Raw genomic sequence first — 23,085 nt, 5'->3', positions numbered from 1 at the left:
ACGAGAGAAATTACCCCTCTAAAGCAACAATCTTATATTTAATGAATAATTTTTACTCCCATACTACTTGATTTTCCCTAAAAAAGAATAATATTTGATTATATCACGAAACATAGTCATATCCAAAAATTAATTGGATAAAAATTCATGTTAAAATCTTTTTTACTAATGGTATAAGATTATGTTTTTATGAATTGCCCGATGATAAATGAACATGTTCACGTGCACATGATAAATGAACATGCTCTCATACACAATTTTATTAGTACAACTCTCAACTTAAGGATTTTCTATGCGGACATATATGTTTAATGCAAATCTGATATACTTTGGCATAAAAAGTACTTCAGGACGCCTATCATGTGCAATATATATATATATATATATATATATATATATATATATATATATATATATATATATATATATATATATATATATATATATATATATATATATATATATATATATATTTAAATGTTAGTTTGTCAACTTCATTCTTTAGCTAGTTCTCATGCCCCCCAGTAAATCTGGTTATACCAATCCCTTTTTACCATACGACAAGAGAGTCAATGTTGGGGTCATATTGTTGTTTATGTTATCCTTCCTTACATGCTTAGTTTGCTAGTGCTTTGGCTATCTGGCAGTACGGATACAAATGAGTTAGGTTGATCCGTAATCCGACCCAATTAAATTCAATTCGATCCATTTTATAGGACTCGTGAGACCATGTTGGATTCTAAAATTGGACCCATTCCATTTTCAGTGTTGGAACTAGATTTTCTGGATTCTGGCCCGATCCAATCCGACCTAATCCGTTTGAAATTTAGATAATTTTGGCTTTCCAACCCTATGACCTATTGAAAGCAAAACTTCATGGTACTCATGGACACTCGTATCGTTGTTGTTATCACTGTCGCCTACCTTTCTTTTTCTTCTCTAGACTTTCAGTTTGGAGTGCGTCTGGAATCGTTGCCATATGTCGAAATGGCCAAGGAAGATCACATGTCAAGGCACAGCTAGTGTTGGAGTGTCCAGGACTCTCCTTTGATGAACCGAACCCGAACAAACAAACCCAACCCGGACCCAAACTAGACCCAAATTTTTTTGAGTTGGAATTGAATTATATATGGACTCAATCCGTCCCAAATAACAAGACAGGCTAAAAATTGTAGTCGTGAACTCGACCCAACCCGATCTTTTATTGGGTTAAATCTAAGTTTAAAATTTAGACCCGAACAAGAAACCGAATTGAGTCAAGATCACTCATAATCCAATTCGACCTGGCCTATTTGCACCTGGCAGTGAACTTTTTTTCGTCCAATAATTTAATAGAGTTGAAGGCTGATATGTCCTTTGGAGGTCTCTCTATTTCTTAAAAAATGATTTAACAGAATATCTCACAAAAGGATGTGATTTTTTTTTTCCGCCCAAAACCATTCAGCTTGGACCTCTGTGGCAATAGAGAATGGGAAACTATTGAAACATAAAATGGAACCCGCAGCCCGGAAACCACATTGGCAGGAACATCAGCAACTCCATTAGCTTGGCGGAAGATATAAGAAGATTTGATTTGAAGTCCGGATGGTCTGAAGTGCCAGGAAATCCTTTAGGTAAGGAGGATGAAGACGGTTATGCTTGGCCACCCAAGAGACCACAGTAGAGGAATTCTTGCTAAGCATTGTTCAGTGTGAATAGCAGCAGTCCAAGCCGGAGTGAGTTCATCATGGGGCACTGATGTAGTTTTAAGAGGCATAGTACCGGCAGAAAGCAATCTCCCTTTATGATCTGCACACATCCCGCACCAGAGGAGTCTTTAACAGAGCCATCAAAATAGACTTTAAGCTGACCCTGGAGAGGGGGAACCCAATGGACATGGAGAGAGGAAATACAGGTACCAGAGTCAGGTACCTGATTAAAATCCCAAACCCGGAGGCTGTTGAAGGCTTTGATCATATTCAATGGAATACCGTGACAGGTAAAATTCCTCAGCTAACATGACATCAGTGATCAATATCTGATTAGAAGTATGGTTTGAATTCTGAAATATCCCATGGCTGCAATCCTTCTGAACATGGCACAGGCTGCAGCATAACATTGTTTTGAGTCTCACCTGTTCAGCAAACATAGATTACGGCATTAAGATCTGCATAACTATGGATTGAAAACCCTAGTAAAAACGCAATTTGGCTTTAGATTGTTTTACAAAGATGGTGGATAAGTATAATTTATTTTTCGACAGGTAATTGGCTTCCAATGATTGAAAGGAAGTGGAGGCTCTCGGGTTAGACTGGTTGAACTCCAATATATTGCCACATCAATTGAATGAATTTCTGGAACAAAAGACTGGACCCCAGCAGACATTGCTCATCATAATTTTAGTGGCTTAGATGTAACTGACTACAACATTTACCCACAACAACAGTTGTTGCATTTGAAGCGGGCAGATAACATTGACATGAAGCACACCAGTTCACAATGTTCCATCCGAAGAAAGCAGAATCCACAAACCACAGGCTTCAGATTAGCTTTACATTAACTGTTTCTTTATACTCCTCTTACACACATCAGCAATGCATTTGGCTACAACTCTGAATGGTCCCATGCGTCAAACTTTTAGAAATGGATTTTTCCTTCCAGCTGTACTGTCAATGATAAGTCATAACTCTGTCTATCCTATGAAGACACCTTAATTTTCGACAGAGGCAACATTCTGGACCTCATTGTATGCACCAGTTTGCTCATCAAAAGAATACCTGCATGAAAAGTGGCCATTTATATTTAATCAGATACCATCCTCCATTCATGCACAAGTACGAATTCTATCTCGTTGTTACCAAGGTTTATACATGCATATAGTAGTAGTGCTTCTTGCATCAACAAAAAAGCTCCAAAATAATGGTGGAAAAACACGTTACCAGTGTAACCAACCTTCAAAATTATCAGAAACTAAAGCCAGAAATCTTATGTTGTAACCAAAAATATATCTTTAGTACATTCATACCTAACAGTCACCAGAATTCCTATTCCCATGCCACATAACAGTGCAACAACTAATATTGCTTCTCCTGCTTAGAACCCAACCCAAACATTGAAATAGTCATCTGACAAGTAGCAGAGGAAATGAGATTCTACACCCTCACCTTGGAAATTATCAGAAACTAAAGCTGGAAATCTAATGTTGTAACCAAACACATATCTTCAGTATATTCATACTTATCAGGGACCAGAATTCCTAGTCCCCTATCACATAAGAGTGCAACAAGGAAAAGTAAAATTGCTTCTCCTGCTTACAAACCCAGCCGAAACAATGAAATGGTTATCTCACAAGCAGCAGAAGAAATGAGATTCTACACCTGAGGGTTCATAAATGCTACCATAGATTGGGCAAATGTTACAAAACCAGTCATCAAAATTATGCAAATCAACTGTAGAACATTTATCAAGAAAAATTCAATGGTAAAAGGATCACTATACCAACCTATTCAATATCAAGAATCTAGAGATCACTGCTTTCATAAAAAAGTAACACATACAAGGTACTCAACCCTCCCTGGTAGTAGTGAAGTGTTATCTATGCTGCATACTACTTCCTCAATAAAAAAGACAAAAAATGAAAACAAAATATTTAATCAAACCAAACATTAGAAAAACCAAGCTTCCAATGTTTCCATCTGCAGAAAACTTATTGATAACACATTAGTAAAAGTTCACATTGTAAATACTTACACATTCATCCGTAATAAAAGAACTATCAAAAGAATGCCTTCCCACAACATGCCCTCACTCCAATGAAATAAATATACAATAACAACTACAGAGAGAGAGAGAGAATCTTCACTTCACATTACCAGGTTAGTCATTGACTTTGCCTTCATAGGTCTAAAAAAAGAAAACAAACAAAGAAAGAAAGAACGAAAGAAAGAAAGAAAGAAAACACCAAAGTCTACTTTGTTCATCACATTTCTCAAATTCATAGAACTAATTGGCAGCTGTCAAACATATTCCTCACTTTGAAAACTCTAAATAATAACCATAAATTATAAAATGAAACTCATCTGCTCTTGCAGCACAAAGCCCCTCCTTCCTTCCTTCGAAATTCTAAAGTAGAAAACTATCCACCACCACATCAAAACACCTGACCAGAATAGTCTGATCCCCCAATCAATACACAAAGTGAAACCATCATACAGAAGAACATCTTTGGAAGGAGGATGATATGACCTTAAGTTTTACAAATTTACAAGCAAACTCTGCCATTATCATCTCTAGCTAATCATTGAGGTCAGACTTTTTGCTTCCACATTACTCCCAATACACACCATCATTTATACCACATTTTCCACTGATGGAAAGTACTCATCTTTGAATTGGAAACAGTGTCTTGACAATTTTCCTTCATGCAGGAATACATGCCCAACATGTTTTCACCTTAATGTACATTAACATCCCTACAATATTTATTTCCTCTAACTTTTATCCATCACAAGCCTCCTCTGGTAGACATGAGACCACCGGATGCAGCATTCTCTTGCTGACGAAAACAAATCAACCCCAAATTGGCAAACTATTTCTTTTTTCACTCAAAAAAGAAAAGGTTGACAATCTTCTTACCTTACACAAGATTGAATCTCCTACAATCGTTACAAGGCAACTTGTATAGCTCTTCCAAAGGATGTAAATCACATTAACCAAAACAGCAAAAACTCCTGATATCTTGTAACATCAATTCTTTGTAGGGGTTCCCAGAGGATAAGAAGCACCTTTAATTATTGAAAATTTTTGTGTCTTGCCCTCATTTAAGAAATTCAATTATGTAAGGATCCATAAGAAGAGCAAGAAATGTTCCATATCAATGATAAGAATAACCGATTACCAGTACCACAAATATATTAGCTTCATTGCTGAAGACTATCTTGTATCCAGAGGGGCCTTAAGTTTTGGGGATGCCAAACATTTGGTTCTGGTAACAAAAGGTTATCAAATAAAAACATCTCCCTCTCAAAAAACCAAATACGATCAAGGAATGCAAGATTCAGGCACGTGACTAAAAATCATTTGAGATATACCTTCAGATCTGAACATGTTATAGGACAATAGTTTTAACAACATTCAATTCAAACCTAGAATCAAGTGTGGATTCTAATAAATATTTTTTCTCATTTAAATTTTGGATATGAAAATATGATAATAAAAATTAAAATATTCCCCTAATATCTGGTCGGATTTTCATAGAATATAGATATAGAACTAGTAATGACTTGAATTCAATTATGGAATTTAGATATAATTGGACTTCAGACCTAGACATTGGCCTCTGACCAAACGCTGATAATCCTACTTATCAGTTCCAAAATCACTTCTAAAATATGTTTTAGATCTATCAGCATGTATAATTCCATCTCTTTCCTCCACAACAGAATCTTCGTTATGTGTTTCTAGATTTATCTGATTCAAACAACAGACACGTGAATTCTATGGTGGCAATTACATTAGAAACTGGATGTTCAGTAGCAACGTCTTTGCCTAGAAAATCCTACTTTACTATATGACGCTTGTTCCCTGCTCATTCTTTCACTCTATATTATTGTTTCAGTGATGAATATCCTCTCAGCTCTGAACATTTACTTCTTAAGCTTTATCCTTACCCTGAAACCTAGAATGTGATAGTTTAATCTTGGATATCTAGCAATATCCTGTACTCCACCACAATAGATAAAAATCGTATGTGCTACGAGTTCTAATCTCAAACCAGATGATGTGATCTAATGATGCACACTAGATATATATGGTACCCTGATGGAAGATGTGGTGCCTTCGGTGGAAAAGGATTCGGAGGCAATTCTTATGTTTATTGAGGGAAATTCACTGATAGTTTGGTTGGAAAAGTAAGTGCTGAGCAAAGAACACAGAATTTGGGAAGGGGAGTTTCACTTTTGAATTACTTGAGTTAGCAAGGGTGGATGTACAAAGGATTTGACCTAAAATCCGTACGGTCTGCCTTCTCCCTTAAGCACATGCACTCCTGCACACACAAAAAAAAAGGGTCTAAAGTACCTTTAATTTCTAAGAACATGGTAATTTTTGCAATCATAATATGTCACATGCCCGCTAAAATGTTGAGGAAGATTCCGATGGCAATTTCAAACTTGTGGAGACCCAGGAAGTTAATGCAATTCCAGAGTCAAGGAAGTTTGCGATCATAAGTATGTTAGATACCTGCTAAAAAGTCAAGGAATTCCAATGGGAATGTCAAAACATTGAGGAGATCCAGGAAGTTAATGCGATCTCAAACTAATATGAAGTCTCAAAACAACTACACTTGCAAACGCACTCTACACATGTTCTGACATAACAACATATAATATCAGAACCATCATCAGCAATTCAGGATTCCAGTCAACCAGATCTATAGCATAAGTTGATCAGGCAGCTATATGCCAAGGATTACTTAGTTAAAAGCTTATTCTTATGCCCAAGAACATCTGCAGCAGCCCCAATGGACTTCACCACTGCATCTTGTAGGATTCATCCAACTCATAGGCATCGGATACAGTTGAAACAACTGCAATCAATAATTCCTCTTCACTATTATTGCAAAGAAAGAGCTTGACTTTAATTTACAACAAAATAAACAGCTAATATTAATTTCTCACACCCACATGCAATTGATAATCAATTTGAAAACTACCAAAGGCTAGCAAGCAAGGCTACTAGTGAACCCATAAAATAAGCCTGAAAAGATAAGATAAGAGGTGAAATATCATTACCATGTTCCTGATGCAGCACAGCAATACAGTCCTGATGCAGGGTCATAATAATAGCCCAAGCTGCTGCTATAGTAATAGCTGAGGTAAACAAGAACAGTAATTTTTTAATTCAGTCCAATAGCACCATGCTAACAGAAAATGTGTATCCATAACTACAAGCACAAGGTAAGAGGATTATTGCAAACACACAATACACTCACACACAACATGAAGTTGCAGCTTTTTAGATGTCAACCAGCATAACACGATGAAATAGTTCATAGTAACCCAAGAAACATAGCAGCTCTAAGATTCCTAGTAAACTGCATAAAATGTTGATTCTGCTAGCACAAGACCATGGTTTGAAACTACATAAAGAGATAATTAGTTAAAATAATTAATATCTTTCTCGACTCTAAGAACTGAACAGGTATAGACCAGCATTACCTGGACACAGACAAGAATAGGATTCAGACACATCCAAGTGTCTGATTTGGTAAATAGGAAAAAGGAAACAATGTAAGACATTGGTAAAAGCAAGGTTCGCTGTACCGGTCGGTACCGGTCGGTACCGAGCGTACCGTACCTGTACCGATGGATACCGGTATCGGTACACCAATATCGGTACGGTCGGTACCGAGCGCACCGTACCGTACCGACACTCGGTATGCCTCTACTAGTGTGGCACCGGTACGGGGTTCGGTACCGGTACGGCGAACCTTGGGTACAAGAATTTTCAGCAAAATTATATTCATTCAATATCTTTAAAATATTGTATAGTTGAAAACTATAAAAAATATTAAAAGATATCGTCCTTTTTTTAAAAATAATACATTGTACAAGTATTTCATTCAAATTCCAAAATTAGCTCAAGAATACAAAAAAACATACAACTCGCAAAGTTATTCAACACTTACACCCTCAACCATATTTTAGAAACAACAAAAGCTTACCCTCCACATGATTATGGTTGGTCAAACTCACTGTCAGAAAGGGTAACTCTCTCTTGATCTCAAAGAATGTAACCAAAGAATTAGTTAAGTACCTAAGACTCTGACACAATGATTCAAGTACTTGTGCATACCAGTCCATACCAGTTATATTGGAAAATTTAACTCATTTTTTGTCGTGCCAATAAATGGAGAAATACCATGGTACAACAAAATCGTACTTCATAGTAAGGTGCCGATACTCTAAACCTTTCTTAGACATGCATCCAATTTATGCATATGTATTCAACACAAAATCTTCAAGGTGAATGCCAAGAGTTTATATAACAAGGGACGAGTAATGAAAGCCCAAAATGTGTGGATAAGTTGCTCCTAACATGCTCATGAAGCATGGAAATGGAAACAAGATATAAACAAAACATAATCAAAAAAAAAAAAAAACTCCTATATGGCAAATCTTAAAAAGATGGGACATAGATGAAGTCGTAACATGCATTCACATGTGCTTTTTCTTTTTCCTTCGTTCTTTTTAGAGAGGCAGAAGAGCTTCGTTTGACTGCCACTAATTCCCACTCAAGGCCCATAAATTGTTTGTCAAATTGTTACTCACTGGTTTGACTATATATATGCATTTGCGCTTGGTTTACACTTATCCTTGTTTTTACAAAGTCTAGAGTCTATAAATTAAAATTCTACTTAAACTAAAGATCAGTTGTAATAATTTTTGTTCTATGGGCCCTGGTCATTAAATTGCAGCCCAACAATATGTAGGCAATTAGTTTCTCACAAGGTTCATTGAACCAGTATCATGACCCGCACCCGTCGGCGACCTGTACGGTATGGTACAGGTCCACATCGTGTCATGCCGGAGTGTGCTGAAACACGGAGGGAGAGAGAGTGGGAGGGTGTGAACAAGGAGAGAGAGCAAGAGACTCACTAGATGAGGGCTTCAACAGGGATGAGTAACAAGGGCTTACATGAAGAGGAGGAGAGGGAGAAGGAGAGGAAGGGAGGGATGGAAGGAGGAAGGGATTATACTCTAGCCCTAGCGGAGCAAGAGAAAGGGGGGGGGGAGACTTACCGGTGACGGTGGGGGGGGGGGGGGGGGGGGTGTTGGGGGGGGGAATGGGATGAGCAGCGTTCGATGGTATCGATACCATCAAAAGCAATGTTCAAGGAGCTAGCAAACAAGAGAGAGAGCCTTAAAGGCCTTGAAATATGACAACTTGTGCAGCTTATAAGACGTTCTCTAATAGCAATATCCCAACATTGATCATATATAGACACATATACATAAATCTATATCTACATATATATATACAGAGAGAGAGAGATATACACATACATCTATATATATACATATACACACAATTTATATATATACATAAATATACATATATACATATCTAGACACATATATATAAATATAGATTCGGTCAATCTTGATCGGACAATAGGGGTCCGACACCAAGGATCCAAGTCACTAGATGTGATTTACTACCTTTAACTACTTAAAAATCATGTGATTTAGAGACCATTGGCCTATGCATCGAGTGGTTAAAAAATATGTATTATTTCATAGTATTTGAATTGTTATTTTTGTACCGCTCGGTGCATAGGCCAGGGCTCTCCAAATCACATGATTTCTGGTAGATGTAGTAGGTCTCATTCAACAGCTCAAATCATCGATGTGGAACTCTGTCATTCAATCAGAACTAACCGGATTTGACTTCAAATGCTGTTGACCGGATTCTAGTCCACCTCTCTCTCTCTCTCTCTCTCTCTCTCTCTCTCTCTCTCTATATATATATATATATATATATATATATATATATATACATACATATATATGCATATATGCATGTATGCATGTATGTATATGTATATGGATATATACATGTATATGTATAAACATATATGTATGTATGTAAACCATGTTGCATATGACAAACATAAACTTCTATACAACTTATTAGACATTCTCTAATAGCAATTCATGACAGCTAGGATCACATGAGCATATCTCTAATTTATTCATCAAGAAAGAAACCATCATTTCATACCAAAAGTTCAAACTTACAAAGATGCAGGAAGAAATGATGCAAACATGTTAAGATGTTTAGATCACCCATCCTACTCATAGTACTATTTTTTTAAATATAGAAACATAGAAAATGTATCCAGCATATAATTCATGGAATCTGAGGTGTATTTACGTATGATACATGGATACTTCCATTAGGGGTGTAATTGAGCAGAGTTTGATCGAGCCTGGGTCTAATCAAGATTGGGGTGAAATTAATTTTGAGCTAGAAAGCTGAGACCAAGTTCAATTTGTTTACCACTATTTCGAGCCCAATTCGAGCTTAATTTCGAATTGAGCCAAAGAAAAGCCTAATTGATCAGCTTGAAAATCCTAAAATCGAATCAGAAATCAATTCAAGCTTGAACTAAGCTTGGCCTGGACTAGAAGCTTGATTTTGACGATGCCTATCTTCTTCTTGGAAGTACTTCCCTCGTTATACAATGGCTCCCCATTCAAGGCTGAATTAAAGCTTAATTCAATCTTGGTTCAAATCTGAATAACATTTAATAATAAAAATGAATTAAATGTTCAAGCTTGAAATGACTCTAATATTGTAGACCATTGGACCCAAGATCCAACAACCACTATACACATACACAACCGTTCAAGCTTGAATTAAAGCTTGATTCAAGCTCGGTTCAAATCTAAATTAACATTTGATGGATTTCAAAATTAAATAAACACTCAAGCTTGAAATGACCCTAATATTGTAGGCCTTTGGACCTAAAATCCAATGACCACTAAATACATATATTTCAAGTCCACATAAGCTAGACCTATTCAGCCAGAGTCTCTTTTGGCTCGGCTTGAAATTCATTTTAAGCCTAGATGCTGGTTCAAGCTTGGTTTATGTAGCTTCAAGCTGAGCCTGAACTAAGCTTTTTCCAAGCTGAGCCCGAGCCAAGCTTGACCTATTCAGATCACTTGTCACCCATATCTCCTCAAAGGCGCTATTAGAGCTTTAGAGTAACACATGTTTTTCATAAATTGATCCTAAGATCCATGGTCCCAACCAAATGCTCGTCAAAGGAAACCTTACAACCATCTCTACTTGCAGCAGGTCATAGAAGTTTTTTCAAAAGAACATTAGATTGATTTTCTTCAAAATATTACAAATGCAATGCAGTGAGCTTCTTAAAATTCAGTCAACATAAGTCCATTTGTGACAACCAAGTACATAAACTAAAAGGCTATCCCATTAAAGTGTACGTACTCATATAAGATGCTCTTCAATAGAATATACGCATGAGACTCATATTCAAATGTCAGAGCATAAAAATTTCTTCAGATATGTTTTAGATTCCAAATTCTCAGTTAGTATTTTTCTAGAATCATGCATAATAAAGAATGTTCAAATACAGCTACACATGAGGATGTTAGTCTGATTCAATCAATGGAGAAAACATTTGTTAGGGATGAAACAATGCTTCTTGCAACAATTAACTTGACATCACCTCAGCACGTGATAAGTAGCATGGCCTTTCATATTCTATATTTGAATAAAACAACTTTGTCATGAATGTAAAACAACCTTTGGGAGGTGGACTTTGCCTTTCGCTTAGCCAATTCTAATGGCCCTTCATACATTATATATTTCTTCTTTTCAATTGTCAGGATCCAACAGTAATCTTCTGCATTCTTTAATTTTAGTCTTCTACATTACAGTGATTTCCAGACAGAGGTATTTCTATTTAATCATGAGAGTATTACCTGCATTCTTTAAACTGTAACTTCTACATTATACTGATTGCTACACAAAAGTATCTTTTATTGAATCAACAGAACATACTTAGTAATAAAATTTGAATTAAGAATCCCATAAGAGAACAGTGGATGGATCAATTACTCACCCAGATGATGGATCATATACATAATCTGACCTCAGTCCTCCATCAGCAGCTTCTACAGAATCAGACAAAATTCAATTAAGAATCATCCAATGGAAATTAACTGTTTTACTCAAAGTAGATGAAAGCCAGACAAGAAATTATCAGTAACCAGTTTAACTCCTTCTTGGCAAGAAATTACCTGCAGAATCTAAGTCATTTGAATCTAAGCTTCCAGAAGTGGGTTGAAGAACTGGTTCAGAAGTAGAACCTGAACCCACAGCACTGCCATCAAACCGAAGATTTTCATCACCATTCTCATCATCGTCCGCAAACATGTCAAATTTGTCACCGGCATCATTAGATGAGACTAGTAGAGTAGAGGCATTTGCTTCAGAAGGACCAGGCTCCATGTCCCATATCAAAGAATTGTGTGTTGCATGTCCCATACCATCCGAAAAAATATCTTCCCTGTTCTTGGCATCAGAATTTCCAATATCTGCGCTTTCTAAAGTACCATTCTTTGCACGAGCTACGCGCTCATATCCTTCTGAAGCAAGAGAAATGAAGGCACAGTTGCAACAAAAGACGAGAACAATGCATCTTCTAACAATGAAAAAGCCTCCTGTTTAGCCCTAATGCTTATGTAAGGCAACACCCCTTGGGATATTCATCATAAAAATCACCAAGGATACAACATGGCCAAGCCAGTGATCTGAACTACAACTTTTCAAAGATTCCAAGAAGAATAGCCATCTAACATGGTCAGGACTACATCATTAACAAATGCATAAAAAGTAATAGAACTGACTATAAATGATACTGACGGAAACTAAAGAAACCAGCAAATGAAGAGAATCAAATTACAACAAATAATGATAAACCTGAAAATATCATTTAATCTTAACAATATAACTCATGTTTTTGGTAAAGTTCTATAAGTGTGACACATCACAAAGGATCTGCCACAGAAGAGGCATGAATACTGCAACACACGGAATAAACTATCAGCAAATCAATCAATCACAATTTGTCTTAGTAAGTTCTGTACGTAACTAACCTTCTCTCATATAGATTTCTCATAAGCTACAATTTATTAGCTAGGAGTTAGTAACATAGTTTCCGAACGTGTTTCATATGCAAAAGAATTTCTCTTGAAGACTGTTGGGAAAACAGTTAGATTTTTTAAAAAGATGATAAAAGAAGCATCACACGGATAGCATTCCCAATAGTTACCTATTAGTTTTCTCATGACTTTTGAGCATTACCATATGCCTTTGTCATGAATTTTACTTTAGCATTACTCATTTCCCGATTTGGACACTTGTTTCGTGCTACCCATTTGCACAGTGTTTCCCAAGTTGTTTGAGAAGGTAGCATTAATGACCAGAGCTACCAGTAACATTCTCAGCCAAGTATAGTAGTTGCCGAAATTTTGCATATGCAACAAAATGAACTATTTATTATTTTATTTGGAAGGAACAGTTGAAGTACTTACCTTTTAGAAAAGTCATAAACTCATTCAGAACAATGATTGATTGTTACGAACAGGGTAAGAAAGCAGCATGCTTCTAACGTGACATTTGTTCAGTGCTGGAGCATCATAGTCGCAATGTTGCAATGATAGCACCAATCTAAACTACAATATAGGAGTAGTATCGATGAAGAGGATCCATAGACTACTCTTTATTAGCCATGTCCCATTATCGATCTGGCAAAGGAAGCACATACTCAGGAAGAAGGAATCAAAATTCCTTTGATGATAAAGTTTGGATTTGACAAAAAATTAGACACTTTGGAAGGCAATGAGCAAAGGCACATGAAGTCAAACAGCAGGAACAGTTCAGGATTGGACAGAGAGGAAGACTAGCTTTACATTAAGACACGGAGCATGATAAAGGACATGGGAGGGGGAAAATACTGTGTAACATAATGAAGGTTGTGCCATAGAAGCCTTAGTGATCCAGTGAGACAATACTATTTAGAATTCTCTTAAGGAACTTATGCTATTTACCTGGCATTCAAGTAACTAAATACTCTTGAGACTTGAAGCATGATAAGACTGGGGCTCATGGTGGAAACTATTTTTATTGTTTAGTAAGGCTTTTGACGTACATTAGAAAGGAAGGCCTCTACCACTTAAAATGAATGGCATGGATAATGAATTTTAGGAGTGCAAAAATCATCGTACCAGCTCAAGAGTAAGAGAGTTATTAATGTTGCAAGGAACCAAGATAAATTGGTAGCGAGGGGTGATTAGGAGTTTAGCAAGGACATTTAGTAGATGATTGTAAAAACAGCCTGACATCCTCGAGCCATTAGCAGAATTATGCAGTTAAATAAGCTACTAAATAGTTAAACAGTAAGAAAACCATATTCACATTAAAAATTAAATTTTGTGCAAGAAATACTAGATGGATGAAGGTTTCATCTTTACCAAGCCATTAGAGTCTCTTTGAGGTTCTATCATAGACCTACGTTCCAATCCCCCTTCGGCAAGGTTTGAAGAGTTTAGGTTATTTGGGCGAGGGATACTCCCAGTTATGTAGCCCATTGCCTATGCCCAAGGGTTCAAGAGAATATTAAACCTTTCGGACCAGAGTTGTGAAAAGGATAAAGGTGACATCTTGATGATAATAAGAAATGGAAGAAGGTTTTCAACCTACTCTTAGGACTTAGAATTTTCTGGTTATTGGTTTTTTTTGGTCTTGCAATATTTGTCGGTTATTGGCTTTTATTGGTCTTCCAATATCAAGTAGTGCGACATAGGGCTTAGAATTTTTTTCATCAAATATAATCAGGTTTACTCTTATTTATTAACAGGTGAGAAGAAAGAAAAGTAGAAGATTATAGAGTACAAAGGGAAAAATAAGATAAAATAAGAACTAAAGAAAGAATTAGAGATTAGGACAAGAAATCCAAACCTCGCCTTTTTTTCCCTCCTTCCTCAATTAAAATAAATCAAAAATCTTCACAGTTCAACATTCCACATGGATTCTATTTATACAGATAACTCCCTTCTTATCTATGATGTCTCAGGATTTTCTCAATATAATTTTTCCCCGGAATAGACCTCTAATCAACCTGAACTCCATCATATCCAAGGCTTTTCAAATAATAACCAAATAAATGCAAGAAAAAAACTATTATTCGGGAGACCAAAGAAGAATAAAAACCACTTACACATCTCCTAAAACCTCTCCTTAAAGACTTAAGAGCTAGAGAGCAACTAAGATACTTATGTTACATCGATGTTTTGAGCTGCTAGATGAGACCCCAAAGTAACCCAATTGCTTGCCACTTCTGAAAGCTGAGCCCATTATTGATTTCAACAAGAATTCTAGTGCTTCTGGAGTTTATTCTAGCACCCACTGCATTCTCCCTTAAACCTTAGAAGCTGATCTTCAGCTATTGCTGTATCACATACCTATGGAAAGCCATTCTTCTCAGCAATTAAGTGGTTATTTTAGTGTGTATGAATGATAATTTTTCAGTTATCCATGCCCTAAAAGAATAGGCATCAAACAAATAACTATCAAGTGTGTTGCATAGAGCATCAGATCCTATGCGTATTCCAGTAAATTGAAAGCTTACCATGTATCACACACATTAGCATTACAACTTTATCACTATTTTGTACATCAAACAATTTTGAGGGTGGGCCATGGTGCAATGCTAAGGTTTGCTCCATTGTGACCTTTGTGGTGTCACAAGTACAAAACATGGAACAACCTCTTCACAGGCGGAGATAAGAATGCATACATCTGACCCTCCCTAGGCCCAATAGTGATGGGAGCCCCCTAGGATGCCCTTTTTCTGTACATCAAACAATTAAAAAGAGTGAACTGCCATTAGATGTAAAAGCAAATATTGCTTAGACAACCCAACACAACTTGGGCATTTAACCAACCATTATTCAATAATATTCAGGAACATAGTTAATTGATTTTTTTTTAACCAAAAGGATAGGTAGGCTTTGTTGGCTTTTAGCATCGAGAATTATTTTCAAATTCCTAAAGAACATAATTTAGAGATCTCTCATTGATTAGAAGCAAATTTACTATTTAAAAATCTGGGGCCCTAGCTTGACAAAGCTTGACTATTATGCCATAACAACAATTAGAAGCCAACCCTAGTGCCAACTTAGCCCTCTCTTAATTTTCTAGGAATTTATCCAAAGGTTATCGTCCTTTCTCTTTGTGATAGCCTGATTCGGGCCTGGTCCACTTGTCCAGCCCAGCCCAAAGTTGGCCCAGCCCAAGACCCCAGGACAAAAAAAGGCAACAAATTGGAACAGGTGATCGCGATCCCTTGCCCGAACGGCCACCATTAAGGTGCAGCAGGGGAAGTTGAAGCTGGCACGAAACCCTCAGGGCTAGTACTAACGACTAGCGACCGTTAGAGGTTGTTGCAACCGGTGCATGCCCGACCGTTGCCATCATTCAACCGAGCTCATCCCCTCTCCCGCGGCTTCTATATAAGCCCCTCCCCTTTGATTGATCCCTCACCACTCACCTCCTTCCTCTTTGGTGACCAGCGTGCCACCTCGAACAAGCACCGCCACCTGAAGCCCTCCATTCTCCCTCTAGTTCGGGTACCCTATTTGGAGAACCATTCCTCCTCTCACCTGGTTCCGCCAGAAAATGCCACGCTGACCGTGAGTCGCCATCCGCGTCCCTCGCCAATGAGTCCCCATCCTCCGTCAAAGCTCCCTCGGGTTGTGTGGGCTGCCACTGAGGTAGCTGCAGGGCGATGCCCCTTTTCTTGTTTTGGTCAAGCATAGCCATCACTGCTTGCTCTCCGTTGCTGCCTCCGGCTACCACCCGTTGGATCTCCACCACAACAGCCACCATGAACCACCCTCTCATCCTTCCCCCGATTATCACGAAAAGAAAAAAGGAAAGAGGAAGAAGAAGAGGAGGAGAGAGAAAACCCATCCCTCTCTTTCTCTCTCTATTGGTTCTTCTCTCTTCTCTCTTTAATCTTCCTATTTCTCTCTCTAAAAGACTGGAACCCCAGTAAGAGAGGTCCCATCCTTGGTTCAACCTTTCTCTCTCTACTTGATTTGTAGATTCTAAACCGATTTACCCAGTCAGCCTACTCGAGTCCATTTCGGATTACTTAGGGCTTTTTAATTTGTACTTGGATTTTCAAATAGTGAATAAAAAGTAATTGATTCTTCTTAAACAATTTTGATAGGTACAGCAGATTTGCCCAACTGAACCTAGTAATTTTTGGGCGAATAGAGGTAAGTGACCCTGGCACAAACCTTATTAATTTCAAATTATCGATCAGTTTTAAGTATGAAATTATGAATTATATTTGACATAATTGATCCTGCATTTTCTTAAAAAGAATTTAGGATCAAGTATATAATTGTAAATATTCCATGTTTTTGGCCAAATAGCATCGTTATTGAATACTTTATTGTAAATGCTTTACGTATAAATTATGATTATGAAAAATTGCATGTTACTATGAAAATGATATATATGGCATTGATTATGCATTTTAAACTTTTGCGATGCCATTTAGCACTTCCAAACTATTTATAAAGGTATGATTTATGAAAAATATGAAATATTTTACGAGCTCTTAAATAGTTACGACTGCCACTAATAATGGAGACCAATCGACACCCTGGAGTTAACATCCAATAAAAATGGCTTTCTGCCAACGAGTTAAAGTTAGTAATGAATACGAACTATAATAACTTGTCGACTACGAAGATGGCCCTATCACGGGTTATAGTGACCGTAGAGCGAAAAATCTGTGAGCACTCTTTTAATTAAAAGTATGGATAAATGGCAAATATTTGACAATTATGAATATTTTAAATTGCACTTTCAGCTTTACAAACTTGAATGATTTGTGCATACATGATTGGTTTGCTACGACACAGTTTGTTATTTTGTTTATGAAATATTTTATTTTACAGTCTAAGTTTACTTTCCAAATGATACATTGAACCATGTAAAAAACTTATGCTTGATCTGGTAAGGTGGTGCATTGTTACTTACTAAGCCTCAAAGCTTATTTGTCTCTTTATTTTTTTTTAAGATAATTAAAGTTGCTAAGAGCGAAGAAGAATAAACGAAGGATGAAAGAAATAAGCTTGAAGCATAGTTGCAAGCTATCAATGAATATAGTTATGACTATAAAGTTTGGGTTATATAGTCTTGAATATTCAAATGTTGGATTTAGATACGTTGTACCCGCTTCTCTTTGTTTAGCAAATGGAATTGGACTAATTTAATTATTCAATATTTTTTCATGAAGAATTTTTTTATTGGGGGCTTTTCACAAATAATCACAAATTAATTAATATGTATAGAAAAATTGTAAGTTCACAACTTGACAGTTCAAAAAAAAAAATCCTTAAAGAACTCACCTTTCCAAACCAAAGTTGTTTTGTGAGGTCATCTCCTTAAATAAGTTTTATGTACCAAGATCTGATAACCTAATGACAGGATTCTACCCTCTCTTACCTTCTTTTCTCTTGTTATTGTTGAGTTCGAAGTACTGACAAAGATGTAAAGCTGGCATAACAACAGTGAACTCATGTAGAAAGATAGGTTTAAATGAAACATTGCAAGACATATTGGTAGCACACAATAGCCAGCCAAAGTCTTGATCAAACCTGCATTGAGAACCTTGATGCATCAAGAGCCCATTATTGAGGTAAGAAGTTCAAGAAGTGAATGAAGAATAATATGGATTCAGAAAACAATACAAAGATGATAAAATCAAGATAACAACAACAACAATAAACTATGTTTAAACAAACTTTACATGTCCTGTAGAATTTCCAAAAGAATATCTATTGGTCAGGTGCTTCAAGGAATAAAATAAACAACAAACTAACCTGCCTCCCGCTCGAAAGTTTCACGTTCCTCATGGTAAGCATCTACAAAAACAGCGACGTGTTTAAAAAGTTGAGTGTATGATGGATTTACAGAGTAGCAGAATATAAAATCCAAAACTATTTGAAGCTATTCAGAGGTAGATCTCTGAACTGAGAAATTGACCAAGAACAAGAAATGGTGGGGGGAAAAAAAGAAACCTAATATAATAGAAAATAATCTTAAATGGGGCATATGGCCAAACATATATAGGTACTCATGTATGGCTTGTAGAACACAAGGTTAAGAATCAAGGCCACTACATAACTGTAAGGACCCCAACAACATTAGAGAAACAAAACTCAGTTTAAGTGCAAATGGTTGATCAGTCTACCAGTTCATAATGTTTAAAACTTTGAAAATTGTTAAGGCACAAGTACACACTTAACTGTATTCACCATTCTCCATAAGTTTCATGGCATATTCAGTGAGTTGATCAAACATATGTTTTGCGTCTAATGACATCTTTCCTCTGTTGTCACTGGAAGTGCCTTTAAGCCTTTTTAAAGCTTGTATGATCTAGATAGCAAAAGAAAACAGGAGCAAAATCAGTTTCAATACATAACCAGCTTGTTATTGGAACGTACTGCAAGCTAGTTCATGCACGAAGAACTCAATTATTTGTACATCAATCTAGAAGATCTTCTAGCCTTGCAGAATCTCACACTTATGTTAATTTACAATTTACAGGTAATATACACCATTAGCGCTCCTAAATAGAACTAGTCAACTTATGAGTGACAAGTGAAAAATGCAAACATTATCACAGAAGTACAAAACTGCAACCCAGAAACTAACATATTTTCTGAACCAAATTCCAATATGCATCCAACTCACAATAAAATGAAATGCATTAACCTCTGCAAATTTAAAACAAAAAAAGAACAAAAAATGATGCTTCATTACCTCAAACACATTACCTGACCCCAAAAAAGTTGATTTAGAATGATACAGTCTGACATAGCATTAAGCAAGGATTTACTATTTAGGTATCAGGCATACGTGCTGGTCTGGCTAGAAACTGGTACATGATGTCAATACGTCCTGGTTTTGGTGAACCAAGTGCAAACCACCCACATCGCAATGGATCAGAGTGGAACCGTCTCTGCCCTGAGCTGAGCTGGACACACTAAAAAGGGTTTTTTTTTTGTTTTTTCACTATTACAAGGTAGAAGTTGGGGGGGAGAGAGAGAAGGGGGGGGGGGGGGGGGGGGGGAAGCAGGGTGTTTCCACACTTGAAGATTTGCACATCTAAAGTTCAGATTACCAGAAAATCAATGAGGTAAGCCTAGAATATTGTTTCTAGCTAGGTAATACCTTCTCCAGTCAGTTTTTTAGTAACTGTTGCAAACATTTGACCTTAAAATAGGAGGAATTTCGAATTGTTGAGTAAGGATCATCTTTTAGGTTCATTTCTTTGGTATTTTTCATTGGTTTACCATTTCACAATAAATTAATCATATCTAAATTGCTGGTGCACAAATAGAGTTGTTTGAAATAATTTCTTATGATAAGTTATGTGAAATGATGTATTACACAACAAAACACATTTCCAACGACAATGGAAGAGCACACATATAGTAGCATAATATGAGCATTTAAATTAATAAAACTTACCACATTTTGTATAAACTCAGCATTAAAACAGTGAAAGAATAAAAAGAGGAACAAAAAAATTGGAGAGAAAATTTAATGGTAGCAAAACTTGGCATGACATAAAAACCCGACCCACTCGGCCCTATTTAGGGCAGGTTTGGGTCAAGAATTTTTTCCTAGAGTCAAGTATGGGTCAAATTTTTTGACCGAACCTTAAATGGGTTGGGTAGGGGCGAGAGATTTGACTCAACTCGGACAATGAGGGTAGGGTTCTATTTGGTTCAAAATAATTTAGATCAAGCTGATTCATGATCTTAGATAAGAAATTTTTGAGTAGTTGGTCTTTTCTTGATGCTAGTTATTTAAATCATTTTAAAAATTTGCCTGTAAAAATTGTAAGGACTGGATTTAATAAACTAGGTTATGTCTATGAGGAATCAAGCCTTACAAAATCTATTAGATTAAGGTCAAATAGGTGACTCGAAATGACCCATGGGTGAGTATAGGCCAAAGGATATGGGTCAACACCTCTTGACGTGATGTTGGTTAGGGTCGTGTGTTGGTCAAGATTTTGTAAGTTGTTATCCTTGCTTGACCCAGCTCAAACCCAACCCAATCCATTGCCACCCTTAGGAAAAATAGCCCTAATAAGGTTACTAGCAAGGCACCAAGCAATATATATTGTTAATGTAGTACTACCAGCCAGCAACAGATACAGCCTTATACCTCAAGATTTGAAAACACTGCATTAACCTTTATGCTAACAATACAAGCTGTTAAAGCATAACCAATAAGCAAAACCGCATCCAAACCAGCTGCTGCTGCAGTAGTAGTAGGAGCAGAAGTAGGAGGAGCAGTAGGAGGAGGAGGAGGAGGAGGAGGAGGAGGAGCATTAGACTAAGATTGAAGATCAACAAGAATTACCGTTTCTCCTGGCTGAAGTAAATTTGCAATATTCCTCTTTATCTTTCCTATATCCTCTGAAGAAAGGTCCTGATAGTCTTCTTCTGCACTTACTTTCTCCTGATGTTTTTTTGCGAATCTCGTATCAACTTCAACATTATCCAGCCACGCATCCTGGATCAATAAATACCAACAATTTAGCGCGATGTGAATGGAAGCATAAAAACAATCTGTCACAATGGATGCATAAACATAATAACAATAAAAATCAAGCACCTTAATATCATGCTGACTTGCATATTCAACAAAATTTCCATTTTCGTCAAAGTATCCCTCTTCTCTTTCTTGCTTCAAATTAAATGGTTCTATTCGAATACCATCCTCTTCAAAATTAGCATCATCCTGTGTCAAAATTAATTCCTTTGTATCAGCTAACCCTTGCCCATGAACTGGTGGGACTGAAAACAAAAAACTCCCAACTTCAAGCAAAAGAATTATAACTTGGAATTTGGAAACATAAATTTCTCCAAAATTATGACCTTAAAAACAGAAAATCGAGAGTCAATACAAACAAAAATCTAACGACTAGGGATCGAAGGGTCAACTGACCTCATAGTGAACCTCGGCAGAGGATATGTCCACCTGGTCCCGGAACAGCTCCTCCTCTCTCAACTGGCTTCGGCGCTTGGCACGCTCCTTAGCGGCGAGCTGGGCGTCAAACCTCGGCTGGAAGTCCTCCTCGTCTCCATCACCGCCGAACGAGAGCTCGTTGCCCTTCTTCGCCTTCTTCGCCTTCGGAAACCTAGCCCTCCTCTGCCTGCAGCGCGGCCAAGATAGCAGGATGAGATAAAGAAACCCTAGAGCTTCGCGAGAGAGACAGAGAGATTTTGCTGGGTATGAAAGAAGGAAGGGAAGTTACAGCGGGGACGGGTCGGAATCGTCGTCGGGAAGCGGACGCTTGGGGCGAGAACTTTGGCCCTTCCCTTCCATCGACTCGGCGGGACGGTCGGTCGGTGGGTCGGTCGGGCGGAGCACCAGATTATATTATGCAGTCGTCTAGCGCTGGCACCTGCGATGCACACGTGATTCCCAGCACGGTTCGGATCAGACGGTACGAGCCCTTCGCACGTGCAATGAACGTGGGAGATGAAAGTATGAGCGGCTCATTTCTATCAAATCTCTTTTTTTTTTTTTTACGATCTGCGCGGCTGCGCCCATAATGAGAGCTATTTCCCGAGTGTAATACCGAAGGAAGGCACGCATCACTGAAACGCCAGGTGATAAACAATGACTGGCGCAATATATTTTGTGCAAGAACCAATTCTCTACTCCACGTGTCGTCCAAGTTTCAAACACAAGAACCTGTCACCGAAACACCAGCTATATGCACGAACGTGTGAAAACCTTTGGAAGATACCAACCGTGGTAGTCTCATGAAAGCTGTTACTCCAAATTATAGTTATTTGACTGCTTCATAACATTCAATTAAAACAATATATTTTAAATTAAAAAAAAACTTAATTTATAGAATTAATGCTGACAGCAAACCATGATTTGATGTTATTTTCTATTGCATCTGTTCAAAACGACTGCTGTATTAGCTAGTATCTTACTTCAAAAAATCTACTCCCCAGTATTAATTGGGCAAATAACGGTCAGCGATGATCAGTCAGTGATGATTAGTGATGATCATGGTGTTTGGTAAATAATATTATAATAATGTCAGTGATGATCAGCCAATAAAATTTCTTGTGGTGCAAGTCCCTGTACGGCTCTGCTCCCTTGTCCCTAGATGATCTGTCCAAGGGAGTGGCTGGACTGTGCACGCGCTGGAAAATTCTGGCCGGGGCATTGGATTTCACTTCATGCCGAAGCTGGCAAAAGAGTGCTTCACCTGCCTCCTCATCTGTGTAAATGTATCACTGCTAAATTTCTTTCAAGCATCGGTAAGAGATTCACGTTATTCAAGTTCTGAAATTGTACTATTCAGTAATATGGGGTCCTCGCTACTCATTGTATTTAAAATATGTTGACGGTATAAGACAACATCAGACAGTTCTAAACTTCTAATAC

At 37.3% G+C, this 23,085-nt stretch overlaps 1 protein-coding gene across 2 annotated transcripts; it reads right to left on the bottom strand.

The window, feature by feature from the left end:
* Positions 1 to 2,291: 2,291 nt before the first annotated feature.
* Positions 2,292 to 22,251, bottom strand: LOC103707908 (CD2-binding protein-like protein). 2 transcript variants are annotated; one of them, XM_008792619.5, is made up of 10 exons: positions 21,932 to 22,251; positions 21,622 to 21,829; positions 21,289 to 21,414; positions 21,034 to 21,186; positions 18,903 to 19,032; positions 18,477 to 18,518; positions 11,814 to 12,161; positions 11,636 to 11,687; positions 6,771 to 6,848; positions 2,292 to 2,756 (listed from the first exon to the last, which is right to left on the bottom strand). In XM_008792619.5, the coding sequence occupies exons 1-10, from the start codon at positions 22,000 to 22,002 to the stop codon at positions 2,690 to 2,692; spliced, it is 1,275 nt and encodes a 424-aa protein (XP_008790841.1). In that variant the 5' UTR covers positions 22,003 to 22,251; the 3' UTR covers positions 2,292 to 2,689. The 2 variants fall into 2 exon arrangements, with proteins under 2 accessions (XP_008790841.1, XP_026660768.1); XM_026804967.3 differs by lacking the exon at positions 6,771 to 6,848 and having other exon boundaries at positions 21,932 to 22,224.
* Positions 22,252 to 23,085: the final 834 nt, after the last annotated feature.

This window comes from Phoenix dactylifera, chromosome 15, assembly GCF_051530095.1.
Source record: "Phoenix dactylifera cultivar Ajwa chromosome 15, Ajwa_hap1_PhDact_Kaust_v1.1, whole genome shotgun sequence".
In the NCBI taxonomy this organism is placed as follows: Eukaryota; Viridiplantae; Streptophyta; class Magnoliopsida; order Arecales; family Arecaceae; genus Phoenix; species Phoenix dactylifera.
Note: the sequence above shows the minus strand (reverse complement) of the source record. Positions and strands in the feature narration are given on the sequence as shown.